Source organism: Lactuca serriola, chromosome 3 (genome assembly GCF_051521515.1).
Source record: "Lactuca serriola cultivar US96UC23 chromosome 3, Lser_US96UC23_V15, whole genome shotgun sequence".
Lineage (NCBI taxonomy): Eukaryota > Viridiplantae > Streptophyta > Magnoliopsida > Asterales > Asteraceae > Lactuca > Lactuca serriola.
In genome coordinates, this window is record NC_136410.1 from 109,008,234 (window position 1) to 109,032,490 (window position 24,257).

The 24,257-nt window shown below is 37.8% G+C and overlaps 1 protein-coding gene across 1 annotated transcript; it reads right to left on the minus strand.

The window, feature by feature from the left end:
* Positions 1-18,183: 18,183 nt before the first annotated feature.
* Positions 18,184-20,891, minus strand: LOC145094620 (agamous-like MADS-box protein TM6). The gene is made up of 7 exons (XM_079032747.1): positions 20,570-20,891; positions 20,364-20,430; positions 20,110-20,171; positions 19,674-19,776; positions 18,888-18,929; positions 18,656-18,700; positions 18,184-18,481 (listed from the first exon to the last, which is right to left on the minus strand). The coding sequence occupies exons 1-7, from the start codon at positions 20,755-20,757 to the stop codon at positions 18,302-18,304; spliced, it is 687 nt and encodes a 228-aa protein (XP_078888873.1). The 5' UTR covers positions 20,758-20,891; the 3' UTR covers positions 18,184-18,301.
* Between the last annotated feature and the right edge of the window lie 3,366 nt (positions 20,892-24,257).

Sequence of the window (24,257 nt, forward strand, 5' to 3'; positions counted from 1 at the left end):
CCGTAGCTAATCCGTAGCTAATTAGCTACGGAGTAGCTACGGATTTTTCTTATTTTTGATTTTCCGGGCATTAAACATTGTTCTTTTCTCTTCGTTTTTTTCCCACCTCTATTATACACGGTTATCTTTATTTTCAACAACTTATAGTTATTAATAGTGTTCATACAGTCGTTTGCACCTTCGAGATCCTTTACTCATTTAATGGTTTAATATTATATCCATAGCCATTATGTAGCTAATTAGCTACGGAATAGCTACGGGTTAACATCCGTAACTATTCCATAGCTAATTAGCTACAGAATGGCTACGAAATAGCATCCGTAGTTATTCCGTAGCTATTCCGTAGCTAATTAGCTAAGCATCCGTAGTTATTCCGTAGCTATTCCGTTACTAAATTAGGGCGTCCTATTCTGTAGCTAATCCGTAGCCATTCCGTAGCTAATTAGCTACAAAAATTTTCCATAGCTATTATCCGTACGAAAACACCCTTTTTTCTAATAGTGTTCTGACATCTATAGTGCAAGCTCCGACATTCATAGTTCAATATTCGACCTCAATTAAAATTACCTTACCTCATGTATGTTTGATTTGTTAGATGGCAGGTAAGCTCATTGTGGGTCCCTAACCGAGTTCACCAAGCTAAAAGATTTGATAATATCCATTTTTGTTCGAGCTTAAAGAGCTAAGCTTCACTTTGTAAAAACATAATTACCACTTTTAGAATCCCTTTTGATTGATTAGATTAGGTTAAATCGATTTTTATGAGGCTGAATATCAAACCGTGTAGAAAAAATATAACATAATATGATCCATCTGTGTTATGTTCAATATTAATTATACATATGCGCATCCTTTATGTGTAACAACGTAAATTTCAAAACAAAAATTTCATTTTTGTCACAACTATTTTAACATAAAATATTTTATAAAATATCCAATAATAGTTATCAAAACATATCGTATCCCAAGATCATAAAAATCAAATCCTCCCTCTAGTGTGTACGAGTCCCGTCGGCGCCTTTTTACGGTCCTCGCTAGTACCTGAAACACATAACACAACAACTGTAAGCCTAATGCTTAGTGGGTTCCCTAAAATACCCTTACACACATACGCCTTTCCAGGCCATACTCGACACGACCTTCCGGTCTATGTGTCTCAGGGGACTTCCGTCCCAGTCCCAGTAGACCTTCCGGTCCTACTCGTATCGACCTTCCGGTCCATGACTCCCTGACCTTCCGGTCCACGTCATAATGCCTTCTGGCCCATCTCATACAAAGCATATATATCACATACATAACGCATACAGAGCGTGCAATGCATAGCATACAAAACATGCAACTCATAGCATACAAGACCTTCCGGTCACACATAGGTACCTTTCCAGGTACAGTATAGTGAGAAGACTCACCTCAGATATCTCGGTAAGTCTCTGTCTCGGTAGAAATGTGATCTAGCCTCCGCCTAATCACATAAAGCAAATACTCCCATAAATACAACTGTACTCAACCCTAAAAGTCAACAAGGTCAACGGTCAAACTTTGACCCGACTCGGTGAGTGCACTAGGGCGACTCGGCGAGTCTACACGTGTCCACTGACTCTCTCTTAGATCCTCTCTTAGCACGTCGAGTACTCCCCTGACTCGACGAGTTCCACCTGGCAAGAATCGCGGGGCCACCCCGACTCAATTCGCCGAGTCCCAAGAACAACTGGGCGAGTTCCAACTCGAACTCAGACCCCTGACTCTCTCTGACTCACCGAGTCATTCCCCCAACTCGACAAGTCCACTCACTGAGTGATTAACGGGCAACCTTCAAACTACTCGCCGAGTCTGTTCTTCGGACTCGGCGAGTTCATGCCATGCACAAACTCAAAACGACTTCTGAGGTTAGATCGGTTCCATACAATCATAGATCTAGCCTCCTCAAGCATGATAATCACGTAAAGTTCGGACCTTGACACACATATAACATAGAAATGGTCCAAAATGGTGATTTAGCCCCAAAAATGACATTCTAAGCTCATGACTTCCAAAATGACTCATAAAGCTCTAAGGGTTAAGGTCTCTAGACCTCTTTGAGTCCAGATCCAAAGCACAAACTCGAGAGGGGACTAAATACTCTACATACTCTTCTTCTAAAGGGTTTAAAAACCCTAACTCTATGAATCAACACCCAAAACTGGAGAAGGTCCGAAGGAATACCTTAATATGAAGCCTTTGATCTCTGAAGACACTAGATTTGCACTTCCTTTAGCCTTCTTTTGCCTTGGTCACCTTCTCCTTCAAATTTCACCAACAAATGATCAACAATGGCCTCTCTTCTCCTCACAAGCGATCTAGGACTCTCTCTGGGGTGTGGTAGCCGCAATGGACGGCCATAAGGGCCTTTAAATAGGTCTCAAACCCTGAAAATTAGGGTTTCATTAAACAGCGTGGACTCGCCGAGTCCACTCATGAACTCGCCGAGTTCAGCTGTGAACTCTCATACGAATCCGCGACCATACTCGGCGAGTCTAGACGCCAACTCGCCGAGTTCCCCCACAAAACCCAAAAATAAAGGAACAAAATCTCATACCTAGGAATCCGGGTGTTACATTATGCGTAGGTTTATACTTTATATGTTGAAGGTTGAAGTAATTTCATTTTGAGTTTTGCCTGATACTTAACAACTTAAGAATACAATGGAGGTTTTTTCTTTTTCCAGGCAATCAAAAACCAGTATACATTGACATACCTTGTATCATAGCATATTTAAAAAACAGTTCTTTACCCACAATAACAACATACTTTGAAGCAATTGTAGTTCATGTCTATTATACTTCCAACATACATTTATTGTGGTGATTAATTAAGAGTAATTCTTGATTGATTATAGTAGACAACTTCTGGTACCAAGGATAGGTTTAATGGAGTCCCTATTTCTAGGTATGAGAATTTACTTCTTGGATATAATCTAATGAGTTATCTTTCTATTTCAATACAAGCAACATGCTTTATATTTTACTCATGATAGTAATGTATTTATATTTATCTACATCTTATAAAATGATTTACATGTATTAGATTGCATATTTCCATTATTGGAAAGCATAAGTAAACTTATATATGATTATTTTGTTTCTTTGCACAGTCGGACCTCCTGGTTCTAAAGAAGAAAAACAAACGTTATTGCCCTCTATATTTTTGAAAGGTTTGTGTTTGACCTTTCTAATATCTCGGAAATGGCAATGTACTTTAATCAACTTGCGTATATGTGTTCAAAAATTTCTTACGTTTTGATACTTTTTTTTTTTTTTTTTTTACTTTTTTTTTAATTTTTACTTAATGGACCTAATGGGGATGAATCTATTTATGATTCTCTTAGAGTTAATGTCTAAGTAAAATATTAAATGACAAATCCTAGAAATGAGGCTTTCCCATTAAGTCCTAACCTAATACAAATTTACCCTCATTTACTTTTTGTTATTGGTGATTTTTTTTTTTTTTTTTATTTTATTTTTTTTTTATTTTTAAGTTTTGATCATGAAAACATTCAGTGACATGTTACTCTTAATGTAGACATGTACACAAAGGAAAACAAAAAGATTAAGAAGCTACAGGTTTGTATAAATTTTTTAACAATTTTTTTATTGAATTCATATCAAAGAAGTAGTCCTAAATCTTGTTTTTTATTCGGTTTGACCAGAAATGAGATGGTTTGACCATGACCAGTGGTAGTTATAAATCAAGTGGAGCCATATCTACAGCAATCACACCTACACCTACTTCAAAATACTAATATTCTTGCTACTGTTGAGTCCAGAAGACTTTCATACTCTTCACCATCAGAATCTAAATCAGATCCCTTGCAACAGGCATGTAGTTTCTTCATGACCATAAATTTAAAAACACCTCCAACAAAATATTGTTGACTTTTTTATATAACTTACAGTTGCAAACTAATATATTATATATTGTAATTGAGTAAATTGAAAGATGTTTGTTCTACTATCAGGTTGAAGTACTCACAAATAGTAAGCAATCTAAGAGCAACTAAATGAAAAGGTTAAAGTAAAGCATGTACTTGGACTTGAATTATTATCACTATTATTTTCTTTACTTAAATAATTATATGTTTCCTCTATGGTAATAATGAATGTCAAACACTTCATAATAATGAATGTAAAGCACTTGAAGAAACAATCACATCCTCAAAACAACTTCCTTCAGAAAATACCACAATTAAAGCAAATGTTTCTTTTCATATGGCCAATTCTCCCGCATCATATTTTCTCTTGAACCAAATGTAAAAAAAATCATAAACTAGTATGTGTTTTAGCAATGTTAGAAAAGAGTATTTTTACATGATGATATGCAATTCATTAATTCTCTGATTTTCACTTATGGGGTATTATGGATTTAATGTATGTTGAATATATAAACTTTTTTACTTTTATATTTGTTGATTTTAAAATATAGATTTTATATTTGTTGATTTTAAAATATAGATTTGACGTACGTTTTAAGATTTTTCGGTGGTGAATATGTAATTATTTTGATTTTTTTCATGAATTTATAATTTTTTTTAAAATACCAAAATCCTCGCTAATCTGTAACAAATATATGTCGATAATCCTTTAGGGAGTAATTACGAGATTCCATTAGTAAGTTATTCAAGATTCATTCGGTAATCTGTTAGTGAGTTACTCCGTCAGTAATGTATTGCAAACACATTCCCTCAATAATCCGTTGCAAAAAGTTTTTCCGTCAGTGATCTGTTACTAATTACCAATGGAAAATTTTGTCGCTAAATTTTTCATCGCCGTCAGTATAATGCGTTACTAACAATTAGCGACAATAATATACCGATAGAGTTTGATCTGTTACAATTCCGTCAGTAAAGAATATTAGCGATGAATTATCGACGGTTTTGGTCGTCGGTAATGCTCTATTTTGTAGTAGTGATTATTACGTTTTCTGAACCTCTTTTATCTTTTATTTCCAAATTGAACTTTTGTAGTAGCAAAATTCAACAAAAAAATCTTGTACCTCCCCAACCCCCCCCCCCCCCCCCACCCCACCCCGCACGAAACATAAGATCTAAATCAATGAAAGAAGAAGACATATAGGGGTATAACTCAATCAAGCATATGAAAAAAGGTTTTACTACAAAATGAAACCAATTTTTTATTCAATCGTTGCCCCGTAACGACACCAATCATATAATCACTCAGATCAGACATGATTTCAAAATGATGTAACCAATCGCCTGATTTTAACACTGGTGTTGAGAAAGTTGAGCTTTAAAATTTTGAAGTCTTTTATATATAGTTTGTAACATCGAAAAAATCATAATTAAAAAATATCCATACCAATCATCCAGAAATATGTCAAAGTAAAATAGTTATCACAGTACAATCCGAAAATCATGAAAGTGTGGAAACATGGGTGGATGCAATGCCATCAAGCCGGGCCCTTCCACTTCGAACCGAATCTACTAGAAACAAAACTTAAACCGTAAGCACAAAGCTTAGTGATTTCTCCTTAAATAACCTCATACCATACATACAATGGGCCTTACCCGACATCCATCGGGCCTCACCTGACATTGAGCCCCACCCAGTACAAATCTATCAATAACATGCGTTGGGCCCCTCCCAACACACTCATCAGGCCCTGCTAGGTATAAAAGCAAAACAATACAATACACGCAAGAGTCATGCAGACAACTAGCATTCTAATAATAATAATCAATGGGCCGACATTGGTGCGTTCGACCCGCCAAAACACCATGAGAAGACTCACCTCAATCAAATGATGCACAGACACACACTCACAGGCTGCTGCTACAATGGCTCCTCAACTGAACATATTCAAACTAACTCTAATAAATAATCATGGTAATAATCACAACTACAAGCCCATATCACAATCCCTCTTATAAAGGGTAAATACCCTTTTACCCTTCCAAGCCTAGGCCCAACAAACCATGGCCCAAGCCTAAAAGTTCTAATGTCTAATAAATGGCCCAATAAGGCTTCTGGTGAGTACCCACCGCGTACCACCAGTTACGCTCCATGTACAAGCTTCATAGCGAAAGGGAATCGTGGCTTAAACGTGCTACGCTGAGCGTAAACCTTTGTACGCCCCACGTACTCCTCAGAATGCCAAAACTCTTATTAAGAACTTAATACTTATGTCCAAACGTCCAAAACATAGATCTTGCTCAAGGGAAATGTCTTCAACAATAAATTCATCAACTTTATGCCTTTGCATGGCTCAAAGAGGCTCAACATGCATTTCTAACACTCTAACTTCATATTAAGACCATTATTTCATGCATGGTTGAGCTTAACCCATCAAGATGCCATTTTTATGATTCTACAACTCCAAAAATGCCAAGAAATGACCAATAAAAGTTCTAGAATAACTTCTACTCACAAGAACCAAACCAAGGGACCAAAACGTACAAAATAAAATCCCAAATCTAGATCTAAGCTAAGGAGTCATAACGTTTGAAGCTTTATATCTCCAGAAGCTTGCCAAGGTGAAGTGAGTGATAGATCTACAAGCTCCAAGAAAACTAATCCTCCTCCAATGAGTTCTTCTTCTTCAAGATGCACCAACACACACCAAAAACACCCACAAGGCTCAAATTCTATAAAAAGGATTAGGATTTCGAGATAATGATTTGGGGATAATGGAGGCTGGTAATGAGAGAAACCTCGGGGCATATGGTGCTTAAATAGGTCTAAACACTAAAAATTAGGGTTTGCCTTTGGCTCAGGTACGCCAAGCGTACCATATGTATGCCCATCATACTAGAAGGAAAGCCCAGTGTCCAAGTTTTGCCATGGTACGCCAAACGTACCATTATTACACCCGATGTACTAGGCCAACTCACAAAATCAATAGACACTTTATCTTTAAGAAATTTACTTGATAACCGGGTGTTACAGTTCTTCTCTACTTGAATCAGACTTCGTCCTTGAAGTCTGCCTCCGCAAACAACTCTAGGTAGTACTTTCTCACCTCCTGCTTAGGGTACCAGGTCCATTTTAATCCCTTTCGGTTCTGCCATTGCACCTTCACTAGACCCACAACCTTGTTCCGCAAGGTCTTCGTCTTCTTGGATCGCAACTTGACTCTCTATGTAATTCAGGTACTCATCCACCTGAATATTATCCAAAGGAACCACTGTAGAATCATCAACCATACACTTCCTCAACTGAGAGACATGGAAATTGCTGTGAATATGACCGAGCTCCTTGGGTAGCTCCAAACGATAAGCAACCCTGCCCACCCGGGCAATAACCCTATAAGGACCAATATACCTGGGCCCAACTTGCCTCGCTTCCTGAACCGGATGACACCCTTCCAAGATGACACCTTCATGAGTACCATATCCCCAACCTAAAATTCCAGATATGACCGACTTCTATCCGCATAACTCTTCTGATGGCTCTGTGCAGTTTGTAATCTCCTGCGTACCTGCTTAATCAATTCAGAATTCTGAAGCACTACCTCCGTGCTACCCATAACTCGCTGACTGAAATCACCTCAACAAATCGGGGTCTGACACTTTCTCCTATAAATCATCTTAAAAATTGGTCGATCGGTATTGGCGTGGTAGTTGTTGTTGTAAGAAAACTCATCCATTGGAAGATTCATATCCCAACTACCATCAAAATCTAGCACACATGCCCGGAGCATGTCCTCCAAGGAATGGATAGTCCGGTCGCCCTGACCATCGTTTTGCGGATGAAAAGCTATACTAAAATGCAACCGAGTACCCAACTCCTTATGGAACCTCTACCAAAACTTGGAAGTGAATCGAACATGCCAATCAAAAACCACCGAGATGAGAACCCCATGCCATGCTACAACCTCCCGGATATAAACATCCGTTAACTTCTCAGCAAAAATGCTCTCCTGAATAAGAATGAAATGCGCATGCACTATTGGTCAATCGATCCACGATGATGCAAATCGAATCCACCCCTTGCATTGTCCGCAATAGCTTCGTGATAAAATCCATCGTAATCTCTTCCCATTTCCAAATGGGAATAACCAACGCCTCTATTTTTCTGTGAGGTTGCTAGTGATCGACCTTGAATTCCCTACAAGTCAAACAACTCTCCACATACTAAGCCACATCCCGCTTCATGCATTTCCACCAATAATCGGGTTGGAGATCTCTGTACATCATTGTCGCTCCCAGATGAATAGAAAATCTCGACTTATGTGCCTCTTTCATCAAAATATACCGCACACCCCATAGTAAGGAACCCAGACTCTTCGATGAAGGGTCAACAATCCCCGGCTACCGTAATCAAAAGAGTACACCTGACCCACTATACTTGCACTCTTCCGGTGCTCCTCCTTAATAGCCTTGACCTGAGCCTCTCGAAACTACTCTAAGGGTGGGGTAATCACCGTCATCCTCAAACAAACATCTATGATTGCTGTGATAGCCGACTTGCGGCTAAGAGCATTGACCACCACGTTGGCCTTCTCCGGATGATAAAGGATCTCGCAATCATAAAGGCGTCTAGCCACCCGCATTGCCTCATATTAAGATTTGGCTGATCCATTAAATACTTCAAACTCTTGTTGTCCATGTAAATGATATAACGAACCCATAAAAGTAATGACACCAAATCTTGAGAGCGAACACAACCGCCCCCAACTCCAAATCATGAGTGCGATAATTTTCCTCTTGAGGCTTCAACTTCCTTAAAGCATAACCTATCACACGACCCTTCTACATCAATACTGTACCCAATCCCGAGATCGATGCATCATAATATTGTTGGATTAGTGTCTAAGTCTATAACTATAATTGGTATGTACTTAACCCGAGAGTAGCATGGTCAATTTGGGTTGTATATCATCATGACAATTTGATAGGATGGACTTTTGAGAAGAGGTTATTTATGGTTTATTAATATGTTATAAGTTCTAGTATATTAATATGAAATCATATTATTTAATTAGTATTTATTTTTATGATCAAAAGAGACTAATTAAATATAAGGGGTTGAGTTGGTAAATCATTCATTCTTATAAAGTGGGCTTATGATCCATAGTTCTTCATGTTGGGCTAAACCAATGTGGTAACCCATGGATACTCCATGGAGGTTTTAACCCATGGAGCATAAGGGATATGGAAAATCATTAGGGTTTACATGGTGTAACCCTAGTTAGCCACACTATATAAGAACCCCTCTAGCTCATGAAATTGGCACTAACGTGGAATACTAGAGGGCTAGCCGATTTGTGTGTGCAAGGAATCTCTTTTCAAGTTATCCTTTGTTCTAGGTTTGTTGTGATTCCATTTGATGCATTCATACTATTAGTGCTAAGCTCTTGAAAATCCAAGCAACAAGCTACAAAGAAAAGATATGTTATCTAACTTGTTTTATTACCCAAGTATCAAAGTTTTGTATGCTAGTTACGATAACACCTTGGAAAGTTCAAGTTTGCATGTATAAAATAGAGAAAACACAGATCCAAGGTATTTAAGGTTGCATGTACACCTTAGGAGTGTTAGACTGCTCAAATACCGTCAAATATACCACATAATCATCCACACCCTCTGGCAGGGTCAAGATCGGAGCCTCGCATAACTTCTGCCTCAAGATCTCAAATAACGCATACTTCTCAGGCCTGAAAATAGTAGGCTTCTTCGTTAATCTGGTCAACAGGAATGCGAGCCTGTAGAAATTCTTGATAAACCTTTGATAATAAGCAAGTAAACCAAGGAAACTCTAAATATCTGATGGAGACCTTGAAACCTCCCACTGCATCACAACCTCGATCGTGGTCGGATCGACCAATATACCCTTCTGGTTAACAAGGTGCCCCAAAAACTGCACCTCGCGCAACCGGAACTCGCATTTGGAGAACTTGACATATAATCTCTCCCTCCTCAGAGTCTCGAAAACCTCCCACATGTGATCCTGATGCTGATCCTTGGTCTTAGAATAGACCAAAATGTCATCAACAAACACGATGACTAATCGATCCAACATCATTCTACAAACCCGATTCATGAGATCCATGAATGCTGCTGGTGCATTGGTGAACCCAAAAGGAATCACCACAAACTCGTAATGACCATAATGAGTCATGAATGTCATCTTATGAATATACTCATATCGAACCCTCATCTGATGATAGCTTGATCGCAAATCAATCTTGGAGAACTAAGACGCACCCTGAAGTTGGTCAAACAAATCGTCAATCCTCGGAAGCGGATAACGGTTCTCCACCGTCAACTTGTTCAGCTCCCAATAATCAATTCATATCATGTAGGTGCCATCCTTCTTCTTCAAAAATAATATTGGTGCTCCTTAAGGTGAACTAATTGGCTTGTTAAATCCCTTGTCTAACAGCTCCTATAGTTGTGTAGATAAATCATGCATCTTTGGTGGTGCCTTGGGTATCAGAGCCGCATCAGGAACTAAATCAATACAAAACTCCACTGGCCTCTCTGGAGGAACTTTGGGCAGGTCCTTTGGGAAAGCATCCACATACTCCTGAACAACCGACACATGATCAATCATCATCTTTTTCTTCTCTTTTCTATCCAACACATAAACCACATAACCAAAACATCCTTGTTGTAAATATCTCCTAGTTCTCGCAGCTGAACAAAGAGTTGGTCCCCGCTGAGCACCCTCACAATGACTAACCACTTCTCCCCTACTTGGGGTTTGAACCCTAACTAATTGGTGCTCACAATCAATCATTGCGCCATTAGGGCTCAACCAATCCATTCCAACAATCACTTTGCTCTCGCGCAAAGGAATAGGAACCAAATTAATCAGATATTGCTCACTGAATAACTCCAGAACACAACCTCGATACTCGCACTGGGCGATCATTGGCAATCTCTACCTTTAGTGGATAATCAAGCTCTCGGGGAGCGTCATTGAACCTCATGCTAAGCGCAAGAGACACAAACGATCGGGTGGCACCTAAATCAAACAGAACTAAGGCTGGAACACCGTTTAATAGGAATGTCCATATATAGCAGCAATCATATAATAATACGCATAAAAATCAAAGAAAATAATGAAATTAGGAGAAAATACATACCCGTAACCACATCTGGTGCTGCGCGAGCCTCCTCGACTTTCAGCTAGAAAGCTCGACTTCTCACCATTGGCGCCTCCTCCTTGCCCTAGCGGCTATCGATAATCCTCAATGTCGCTGGAGTGGGTGCTACCACCGCTCCCCCTACTGTCAAACTCGAGCAATCGATCTTCTTGTGGTCCCTCTGATTGCAATGAAAGTAAATCAATACTGATCACTGGGTGGTGGTGGTGGCAGTACGATCCCTACTGAAATAACCAGCCTTGCCGCATTTGAAGAACCCATAACCACCTGCCCTACAAGCCCCTTCGTGTGTCCAACCACACCGACTGTACCGACCCCGAACTTACTGGCCCCTTGATCTTAAATCCGTAGCTTTGGGCTTCTTCCACGAGCCCTATGATACTTGTGCCTAAACCGACTTCCTTTTCCTCATAGTCTCCGGATCAATCTCCTGCTCGTGAGACCAAGCGATCATATTATCCATTGTATTGCAGCTAGACATACTCACAAATTCCCGAATCTCAACTATCAGCATATCATGGTATCTAGCCTTCTTTATTGCCTCGTCTGCCACATACCGTGGAATTAAAAAATCCCTCTCACGGAACAGGACGGTGATCTCCGCTACGGGCTCAATACTCTGGCGAAGGTCCTGGAACTCCCTCGCGAACTCCTTAACCTCAATTATGGGCGCAAACTCAGCCATGAACATAGTAACAAAATCATCCCAAAACATCAACTCAACTACCTCACATCCTAAGGCATGGTCCACTCCTCCCACCAATCTCGAGCTCTGTCCTTTAGAAGACAGGATGCAAATCCAACCTTCGACCCCTTGGGGCAGAAGCTAGGCCGAAAGGCATTCTCGATATCCACCAACCACCGTCTGCTCACAATGGGGTCCTTCATTCTAAAGAACTCAAGAGCCCCACATGAATGAAAGTCTCAGAATGTTAGAGAGCGTGCACCCACCATAGCTATCATCTCGGTGTGAAATGTGCCCAAACGCTCATCCAAAATCTCCGTGATACCCTCCTTGACTGTACCAAAGATCATTGGATTCTTCTCCAAAATGTTGTGGGTAGCCTCAAACAAAATGAACTGCCTCATCTGATCATCCAAGGGTTCGGATACAGAGCCCAAAACCAATCCCTCACCATGATTTGAACCTCCTCGAGTGACCACCATACTGAAAATAAACCACACAAATCATCAGAAAACACTCGAAGAATCTCACACCAAACGGGTGCCTTAGTATCATCGTGACTCCCTTGACTCAAGTACGGATCTTATGATTTCAGTAGTACGGATCCAATACCACCTATCCATACTTTCCTCAAGAGTCGTCTCGATTTCTGCAAGTAACCCCCAACATTTCATATTCTGCTAACCTATACATCCGTTAATGCTAACATGCTTCCTAGGTTCTCACATGATTCCCTCCCTACTACTCTTCGCCATCATCTACATAAGAAACTCCCACCAACACCTGCTAGCTACCTTACGAATATAATTACATGCCACAAATACTAGATAATTCTTTGACTGCAAGGTCTCACACTATAATGGTTCGACTCAAACAAGAGTTGCGTAATGGAGTTAAACCTAACCTTCTAAAATGATCTAATTTTCATAACATGAAACCTAACATATTTTCTTGATAGTTAACTAGCATTAGCTGTGGTTCCTAAAAGCACAAAGCAAGCAACATTCGAGCATCGCGTTCTAAGCAGAGTACTTCCTAACAAACCATCCTAACATATCATTTGTAATCCATACTCGCATGTAGTTCTAAGGGCTCATACAATAAACATACAAGGAATCTCTCCTATCAAACAATCCTGAGCAGATCCTTAGCCCTAATCTAGCATACTATTCATATATTCACATATTGAATCAAACAAACATGTATATGTATTTTGGGAATACTTACTTGAGTTCGAATGATTGCATCCATCACACCCATTCTTTTTAGTAGTTACCCTTTTTTTAAAAAAAATTATTCCTTTATTAAAAACTTACCAAATCCTCAGCATGAGTTTAGACACAACCGAGAGTATGTTGAATCCCTCAAACCAAGGCTCTGTCTGAATCCCTCAAACCAATGCTCTTATACCAACTTGTAACATCGTAAAAATCATATGTAAAATTTTCATTTTTAATTCAACCCAAAACCATAAAATATCCATATCAATCATCCAGAAATATGTCAAAGTAAAATAGTTATCAGAGTACCATCCCAAAATCATGAAAGTTCGAAAGCATGGGTGAATGCGCTGTGCTTAAGCCGGGCCCTACCCCTTCAAACTGGAAGTACCTGAAACAAAAAATAAACCGTAAGCACAAAGGTTAGTGAGTTCTCCCCAAAATACCACATACCATATATACAATGGGCCTCTCCTAACATCTATTGGGCCTCACCCGACATTGGGTCTCACTTAATACAAATCTCTTAACAACATGCGATGGGCCCCGCCCAACACACTCATCAGGCCCCGCCTGATATACATGCAAACACATACAATACATTCAAGAGTCACATAGACAGCTAGAATTCTAATAACAATAAACAATGGGTCGACATTGGTGCCTTCGACCTGCCAAAACACTATGAGAAGACCTACCTCAATCAAATGATGCACATGCATGCATTCACAGGTTGCTGCTACAATGGCTCCTTAACTGAACACATTCAAACTACCTCTAATAATAATCAGGGTAATAGCACAACTACAAGCCCAAGTCACAATCCCTCTTATAAAGGGTAAATTACTTTTTCAACTTTCCTACCCTAGGCCCAACAAACCATGGCACAAGCCTAAAAGTCCTAAAGTCCAAGAAACAACCCAATATTATAACGCCTGCAGATTCGGGCTAGTCAATTTAGAGATAATAAGCGTCAAAAAATGACATTTTGATAGAAGATTATTTAGAGTAAATAATCTTAACCAAGTTATAGTATATTTTACAAGGATTCCGTACATATAAAGAACACTGAAATCTGACTTATAACAAAGAAGTTATGACCCGTCGATGTTTTGCGACATAACCGACACGATGTTGTATATCGTAAAAAGTGAGTTTGTGATAACATATATAGTTTTTAGCCTTAGCGATCTAAATGAAAGTCATAATATACTATAAACCGAGAGTGTGCATATAGAGAATGTCCAAATCTGACTTCGTTAAAGGAAGTTATGATTTTTCTAAGATTTGGCATAACAATATGCACCCGGAAATCGAATTTTGGATCGATCGATTTTTAGCCAACACAACCTAAACCAGAATCGAAGTTCTTCTTAACAGGAGCTCAACGGTATAAAAACAGACGAAAGCGGACGTCGTATAACAAAGTTATCAATTTTTAACGGACTTTAACTGTCTAAGCCTATTAAAATATAACTTTAAAAATAAATCAAAATTAACCAATAGAGTCTTAACGAAAGTTATAGATCACATCGCTACCTACGCGTGGATATAGAGTACTTCAAAAATGGAGCACGTATGCGAAAGTTATGAAATTTAGAAGATAATTAATGTTTGGGATTAAGCAACAAGTGACACATGGCATGATCTGGGCCACACCTTCTTCCCCAAGGCTTTGCACGAGATCATGACATGTGGCATGAGTACACCTAACGTAGCTTGATGTACACCCAGTGTACCCATTATGTACGCCTTGCGTACGTAGATTTCTCAGCCTATAAATAGATGGCATTTTTCCTCATTTTTCAACAACAATTCACTCCAATTCTCTCCCAAAGACCCCCAAACCCTCTTCCCTTTTCCCTAGTACTTCTTAAGTGTTAGAAGTGAGTACTGGAGCGCTAGAATGCTCCGAGAAAAAGAGCTTTTGGCTCAGAAGTTCTGCCATGCAGAGCCCAACTCTTAGCTAAACCCCTTTGTAAGTGAGTTACGCTTACCCTACTTTAAGTATAACTTATCTTTAAGTTCATTATTGTTATTATCAACCTATAAACAAGATTTATCAATGATTCCAAGTTATTATATTTATTGATCTACTTACGGGGATGATTTGTAGGCCGTGATTTAGTGAGGTGTTTAAAGTGGGATTTTCAAACAATATACTATGTATACCAAACGGACCCTACCTCCAATATGAACCTACCTGGTTGTTTCGTACTTGATAGATCATGACGTGGAATTTCAGGTAATGATGAATCTAGACTAATAATTAGTCGCAATAAATATTAGACTAAAATCTAGTAATAATGATACTAGGTTTCGTCAAAGGAAAAGACAATTGTTAGAAGCAAAGTACTACCCGGATTTAGGGTCATCACTTTAACAAGTGAGTGCATAATTACTTTCATCTTACACATAGATATAAAGTATTTAATATTAATACATGATATATGTGTTTATTATCTGTGATTCTAATATCTATGATGGATGAACGGTTTTTATACATATTTTACCTGATTTAAACTGTATATATATTTTTATACCTATAAATATATTGGGTAAAGATAGGTATACGAAAGATGATATGGATGATGAGAGATGAAAGATGATATATACATTGAGAGGTGAAAACATGATGAGAAGCCTTGACTTAAACGGTGATCCAATCATCTAGTAGAGTATAGATGATGACCATAGACTATTCTAGATAGTCCAGTGGAATGCTAGTAGGCTCACAACCTGTAGGTGTTTTTGTACTACGTGTTCACTAGATGTACTCTAAAAACCCTGGCAGCTATGGACTTAGTTCCTTATAAATGAACGTTGGCAACTATGGATTTAGTGCCATATAGATGAACATTGACAGCTATGGACTTAGTACCTAACAGATAACTTCGACAGTTATGGACTTAGTGTTTGTTGGATAAACCATAACATCGATGGACTTTGTGCCTATTGCTTAGGACAATCCTTAGGAATGAATGAATAGAGAATAGATGATTCTTAGGGAAGATCCTTAAGAATAAAGAAGATAATAGGGATGGGAAGTTGGGTTAATTGTTTGATGATTAAACATAATAATTATTTTATTGTGGGTTGAAAACACTATGTACTCACCAGGTTTCCCAACCTGATCCACTCAGTTTATTTGTATCACCGGTGTCTATATGAAGATACATTACACTGAGAGATTAAAGGAGATGTAAATCATTAGTGTAAATGAATGTAATGTTTGTTTATGCTTGTGTTTCTGTATTGACGATAACATCCTAATATTTTAATATAAACAAAACACATTTTTTCGGAAATGCTTTGATAATATCTTTATCATGTTTTTTGAGAACAAATTTCGTAATATTATTCTTTAAAAAGGATACTCTGATTTTTCAATAAGCATAAATAAATTTTTTAAAATGACCGTGAATTTGGGGATGTCACAAATAAGGGTTCTGGTGAGTACCACCAGTTACGCCCCATGTGCAAGCTTCACAGCGAAAGGGAATCGGGGCTTAAACGTGCTATGCGGAGCGTACACCTTTGTACGCCCCACTTACTCCTCAGAATGCCAAAACTCTTATTAAGAACTTAATGCTTAAGTCCAAACGTCCAAAACATGGATCTTGCTCAAGGGAAACGTCTTCAACGATAAAGTCATCAACTTGATGCCTTTGCATGGCTCATAGAGGCCTAACATGCATTTCTAACACTTTAACTTCATATTAAGACCATTATTTCAAGCATGGTCGAGCTTAACCCATCAAGAGGCCATTTTTATGATTCAACAATTCCAGAAATGTCAAGATATGACTAATACAAGAGTAACTTCTACTCACAAGAACCAACCCAAGGGACCAAAATATACCAAATATAATCCTAAATCTAGATCTAAGCTAGGGAGCCATATAGTTTGAAACTTTATACCTCCAAAAGCTTGCCAAGGTGAAGAAAGTGTTGGATCTACAAGCTCTAAGAAAACTAATCCTCCTCCAATGAGTTCTTCTTCTTTAAGTGCACCAACACACACTAAAACACACACAGGGCTCAAATTCTCTAAAAAGGGAATAGGGTTTCGAGATAATGCTTTGGGGACAATGAAGGCTGGTAATGCGAGAAACCTTGGTGCATAAGGCGCTTAAATAGGGTCTAAACCTTGAAATTTAGAGTTTGCTTCTAGTTCAGGTACGCCCAACGTGCCATATGTGTGCTCTAAGTACTAGGAGGAAAGCCCCGTGTCCAAGTTTCGCCATGGTACGCCCAACACACCATGATTACGCCAACGTACTAGGTCAACTCACAAAATCAATAAACACTGTAGATTTAAGAACTTTACCTTAAAACCGGGCGTTACACAGTCAACTTCAATCCTTATGTCGGACGGTACAACTTCGTATCTGACCATAAAATAGTTTTTCCTCCAAAAGAAGCAACTTTGTCCCCGTGCATGGTTTCGATTTTTTTAATTATTTAAGAAAAGTATAAAAATTTCGAAAAAAATATAGAAATAAATGTGTATTGACTCATATATTTGTAATTGCATTTTGGATCACTTCGCTTACAATCCTAGTTATTAATATGGCTAGAGCCGACCTAGGATGTGTGGGGTGAGTGACCGAACATGACATGCTTCTTGAAAAGGATCTGAAATTGTTTTTACGTATTAGAAACATAGGGATCGGCGGCATAAAATTTTATCGGAAATATGTCGCTAAGGCCAACAACAACAGATTGGCGATGGAACGAACAAAAGACTTAATGACGTATTAGCTTGACACAGAAAACTTTGGAATTAATGGCTTTTTTCGTTAATTTGTTGCTCATTATTTGTAAATGAACAAATTTTCTGCTTTAATCATAGTCACTAATATAACTAGGAGTGGTCTATTAAGTATCGAATCTTATCGTAGTATTAATGAATATTATTTATATCAAAAAAATTATATTTATGAGTCCATATTTTTCTATTCACATAAGATTTTCAAAATCAACGGACCGACTATCCATAATTTTTACAAAACAACGTAAATTTCATTAAAAGATAGCAAAAGTACAAGGATCAGTTACCAGCGCAGCATTTGGTGTTAGATTGTTGCATTATAATATATATATATATATATATATATATATATATATATATATATATATATATATATATATATATATATATATATATATATATATATATATATATATATATATATTGATTAGCTAATTAACTAGTTTGTTAAGACTGTATATAGATTACTAATGACCTATTAAATCAGCTACGCCACCAACATCCCATCCAACCTAAATCTCAAGGAAGGCGATGATCATGAGGATCGTAACCGGAGCCATTGGAAATGGAAATATTGTTGTTGGGGTGCGCACAAAAGCTGTAGAGATTTGATACGCCATCTGAATATGCAACAGCAGACTCATAGCATCCCTCGTTCTCCACCATGCCATATTTTTTATCTAGTTGATGTATAGTGTCCTGAAATTTTCAAATGTACAAAAACAAGTCCATTAATCAATCAGATCTGTTGCAAATTAAAGAACCAATGCTATGTTTCAAGTTTTGATCGTTGCATACTTCAGTTCATTCTGATGTTTTAATTTATGTCACCCTAAAAAGGAAGTATATGATTTATGGCTAATGGATGCTTACGTAGTGTAGTCGAAGATTACCATTTCTTTGCTCCAAGTTTTTCACCTGCAAATGAAAGAAAACTTGAGGAGTTTTCGAAAATAGACTACAAGGATTTATTTAGTCTAATTTCATTTCATTACATATTGCTAATCTTTTTTATGGATGTTTTTTCATACTAAGATATCCATGAAAATAAATTGGAAAGGATATAAACCAGAAAATTTTGAAAACTACAAGGGAGGTTACTCACCCTCTTCCGGCAAGTATCGGTTTGAGTTTTGATCACGTGATACTGTCAACAAGCAAAGAAAATGTATAAGTCCCACTTAATTAGAAGCATCGGTAATTTTCTAGAATAAATCTTGAAATTCAGTGGTTCAAAGTATCCGAATCAAAGCTTACGGGGTACTATATATACAGCCAAAGAATTTATTAATTAATTTATCCTTTATAAAATTAAGCTAGCTTATACAATAAAAATAATTTATCATAGTTTATAAAGTAGGTTATAAAGGCATGTTCAATTGTAGTTTAATGAGAAGTTTAATCTCATTAAACTCAAAATCCTAATTGTAGGACAATGACAAGGATCAATAGAATGGCAATCTATATCTCCTCTCTCTCTCTCTCACACATATATATATATATATATATATATATATATATATATATATATATATATATATATATATATATATATATATAACTGAGGCAATCTATTAAATTGTATAGATATTATTCTGTAAATTTGTATAGTAAGTTGAATATAGATGTGTCAATCTATTGAATTGATATGAATTCAATGCATTAAAGATCTAAATTAGATAACAACTGCTTATAAATTTATTTGTCAAACATAATCTTAAGTCTATTATAATTTATATTTAAGCTCGTCTGTTATAATCTTGATTTTTAGTAATATATGCCCGATTGAAATAAATAATTTTTATTTTGGTTAATAAAGTTACTTATTACTTATACTTACTGAAGTTTTCTATAAAATATTTCTACATGAATGAGTATAGAATAATGAAACCTTTCGTTCTCGCACAATGGTAAGTGAATCCTGCATCTGTTGCTCGAGAATGGTGAGATCATTCATGTCCAAACCATCTAAATCTTCACCTAGAACTCTTTGCCTGACAAACAATATTTCCAAACTACTTTCTTTAACCTTTAATTAGTTTATTTAATCCTGATAAAAGCCTAATGGTTTAAGAATAAAATTCCACATAAATTCCATGTACAGGTTCAAACCATAATACACCCAAAATATTGTTACTAATAGCCTAATGGTTTAAGAATAAAACTCCACATAGATTCCACATCAGGTTCAAACCAAGATACACCAAAAATATTGTTACATTCGTTGATTGACTTCTCACTTGGACTTTGGGACGGATTAACTTATAAAAAAAAAAAAAAAAAAAAATTTAGACGAGATACATAACCCTTTAATGCATTAGACTCACCTGATCTCCCTCCTAAGGTTCGTGTTGGTGTCTTTAAGCTTTTTCATAGTCTCCTTCATTCTCTACATGCATATATACACACCACCATATTACACAAGAATCAGCTTTCAAAACATACCCAACAAAAGCCAGGTGATCATCATCATCTGGGTAAAACCCAGCAACCCGGAGGTTGTGACTTTTGGTTGCGTGTTTTGCTGGTTGAAAAACATTAAAACACACACAGAAGAGAGGGTGGAGAGAAAATAGCGAACCTCATAGTGGGAGCTCCAGAGATCAAAACCTAGAGTTGTCTGATACAGATCATACATCTTCTTAGTCCTGTGTAAATTTAATTAAGATCAAGATTATATGAAGAGATAAAATTAAGTTCTTTAAAGCAAGCAAAAGGTGGTAGAAGAGATATAGCTAGATACAGAAGGTGGTGTATGTATACGTATATATGTATTATATATCGTACGTTGTGGAAGGGCTGATATACTCATGGAACTTGCCGGTGTTGGAGAACATAATAAGAGAAACCTTGGCATCACAAAGAACAGTAAGCTCATGAGCTTTCTTGAATATCCCATTTCTTCTCTTTGAGTATGTCACCTGTCTGTTTGTGTTATTCTCAATCTTTTTTATCTCTATCTTCCCCCTACCCATCTCTCTCTCTCTCTCTCTCTCTCTCTCTCTCTCTCTCTCACACACACACACACACACAATACTGATCTTTTAAATCAACTGTATACGTAACTCACAACTAACATGATGATGAAAGAAATGAAAAGAAAGACAGCTATCGGGTAAATAGTAATCTCAACTCCTTTTATATCGTAAAATCGATGCTATATGTGTACAAATCGTTGAAAACGAGTTAGGATATGTAGTACATAAAGAACGGAGGAGTACATACATAAGGTTACTAAATATGGGAAGGTAGGGAAAGTGGGAAGAGGTTGAGTAAGTAGAAGTGCTTTTGCTATTTTGGTGAAAGTGCTTTATCGTAGATGGGCTTCAATCTTTTAAGTAACATGAAGTGTCCATTCTACACTTCCCTTTTAGCATTTCACTTAATAAATACTATACGGTGCAATGTATCCATTCGATTTACTGAAGATAGTGAACTAATCATATATTTCGAGGTGGCTGATCTTGTTTCCTTTCCAAGATAACATTCATGTGCTCTTTTTTTCATATCGACCTTAATTCACAATTATTCACTTTCTAGACTCGATTAAAAATGTACACTAACCGAGTTAAAGACTACTGATGCGAGATACCATTCACATATCCTATCAACATCACTCTTGCATGATGGCATGCCATGATGATTGAACTATTTGCCTCTTCGTATATTTCGGTATATATCTTGGAAATATTGAGGTTGACACTCAATCTCTTTGGGTAGGCACCAAATCTAAATTTGTTGCATCACTTCTCAAATGAAATTACTTCATACCAACCGAATCTTGTAATATATAGAGAATTCCAGAGAGTCAAGAGTACTTAACACAAACTATTTACTTTGTAGAGTAAGTGTATGCATATATTCATGTATCAGTCCGCCTATGTTTGGCACAATTAATTTTGTCTAGGCTCATAGTCCCTTGTAATCTTATATGTATATTTTCTCTAATGAGATCAACAATTCATCAAAAAACATTATTCTACAAGGTATTAGCACAACTTTTCTAACCCTAATCTCTATCTCATGTATCGTACCCATAACACTACTCATGCAATTTGATGGTCGAAGGCACTTCACCCTCTCCTTCTCTTCCACACCTTCAATCAAGAAACCATATGGCATCACCGAAATCAAAGCCTACATACCCCTCATGCATGATCTCGAACGCCTAAATTGCGGTGCCTAATTTGAACAGTTTGAGACAAATTATGTCGGTTACAATGTTTCTTACCATATTGATCTATGATGGACGATATCGTCTTTTACAAAGGAAAGGTAAGAACTTTATTCAAAGGGTAATCACAAAGAACAAGAAGGGCATGTGCAGTTGGGCCAAAATCTAGTCACTTTACTGCAGGATTGAAAAGAACAGAGTGGGGCAAATTTTCTGATTTTTCATATGAATGCTTGACTAGGAAACCGACTACATATAAAAAGGAAAATAAGGAAAATGCTTCCTAAACTAATGGGGCAACTAACCCACTTCTTGATTACGCCTAAAGAAAAGGAAATATGGCCATCATGGCCTTTTGAAAGTGTAAAGCTACTAAATAAACTTAAATTTCCCAATATACCCTCTGGATTAAACCATCATATTCCCCCTTAATCCAGAGTCTTCATTCCAAGCTTTTCTCTCATGTCCTTGAACATGATTCTTGCCAACGATTTGGTAAGGATATCAGCTCTCTGTTCATGACTTACAACATGCCTTACAACAACATCCCCCCTTTCAATGCATTCTCTGATAAAGTGAAACCGGGTGTCTATGTGCTTACTTCTCCCATGGAAGACGGGATGTTTTACTAGTTCAATAGCTGACTTATTGTCAATGTGGATTGTTACTGGGCCTAACTTTTCCCTTGTTACCTCCTGGATGAAACGACGAAGCCAGACTCCTTGACATGTTGCCATAGTTGCTGCTACAAACTCTGCTTCACACGATGACAGTGCAACACATCTCTGTTTCTGGGAACTCCATGTCATTGGACTTCGGTTCAACTAGAACACCATTCCACTTGTACTTCTTCTGTCAACCAAGTCTCGGGCATGAATGTTATCCGAGAATGCAATCACTTCATTCTTTCTAGAGCTTTAAGGGTAAAACAGTCCAAGATTGAGAGTTCCCTGTACATATCTTAGAATTTTCTTCACAGCTTGATGGTGAAGTTTAGTGGGCCTTTCCAGGAAACGACTTACAATTCCTACTGAATATGCTATGTCAGGTCTTGTGTGACATAAGTATCTCAGACCACAAACAATACTTCTATATTCAGTAGCATTTATGGGTTCACCATCTTCATTCTTTGTCAATTCTAGCTTGTGCTCCATGGGTACCTCTGCCCCATTGCATTCTTCCATGCCTATTTTTTTCAACAAACTCTTAGCATACCATGTTTGTTTTAAGCTGATTACGTTCTTTTCTTGAGTCACTTCGATACCCAAGTAGTATGATAACAGCCCCAAGTCGCTCATTTCAAATTCCATGTTCATTTGTTCCTTGAATGTGTTTACTTCATCCTCATTTCCTCCGGTGACAATGAGGTCATCAACGTAGACCCCTACTATCAACACGCTTTCTTTTGACTTGCTTATGTACACTGCATACTCATGAACACATCTTTTGAAACCAATCTGCTTCAGGTACTTATCAAGGCGTGCATTCCAAGCCCAAGGAGCTTGTCGAAGGCCATGCAATGCCTTGGATAGTTTGTACACGATTTATGTTGTGTTTTTCTTCACAACACCCTCCGACTGTGATACATACACTTCCTCCTGCAGCTTACCGTGTAAGAATGCTAATGTCACATCTAGATGATGGACTCACCATCCATTCTTTCCTGCAAGAGCTAGAAGTACTCTCACTGTTTCGAGACGGGCCACTGGAGCGGAGACTTCTTCAAAAGCGATCCCTTGTTTTTGAGCATACCCCTTCACCACTAACCTGGCATTATGCTTCAAGATATTTCCTTTTGGGTCCCGTTTCAGTTTAAAAACCCACTTCAGACCAATTGATTTCCGACCCTGTGGCAACTTTACCAATTCCCATGTCTTGTTCTTCTCAATGGCACTCAATTCGCTCTTCATGGCTTTTGCCCACTCTACATTACTCTTTGCTGCTTCAAAAGAGGTTGGTTCTTCGTGATCCAGAGTAAGCAGGAGTTCATCTTCTTGTTTGTAGATATCCGACATCTGACGGTATCTCTTTGGTGCACCACCACCTGTTGATTCTGAGGTGGTGGTATTTGATCGTGTTCAACTTGTGGGTGTACTAGGGTTAGATGGTGAAGACGAAAGAATGTTTATCAGTGAGTTGTGGGTCTGTTTAGTTGGGCTCTGTTCATTTTCGGAGTGGGCATGTTGACTTATATTGAGGAAGTCCATTGGAGTATCACCTTCACTAAAGCCCCAAGCTTCTGAAGGTGCATCATATTGTACCTGTTCACCGGCCTCCTCTTTGTATCCTTCCACAACCAAT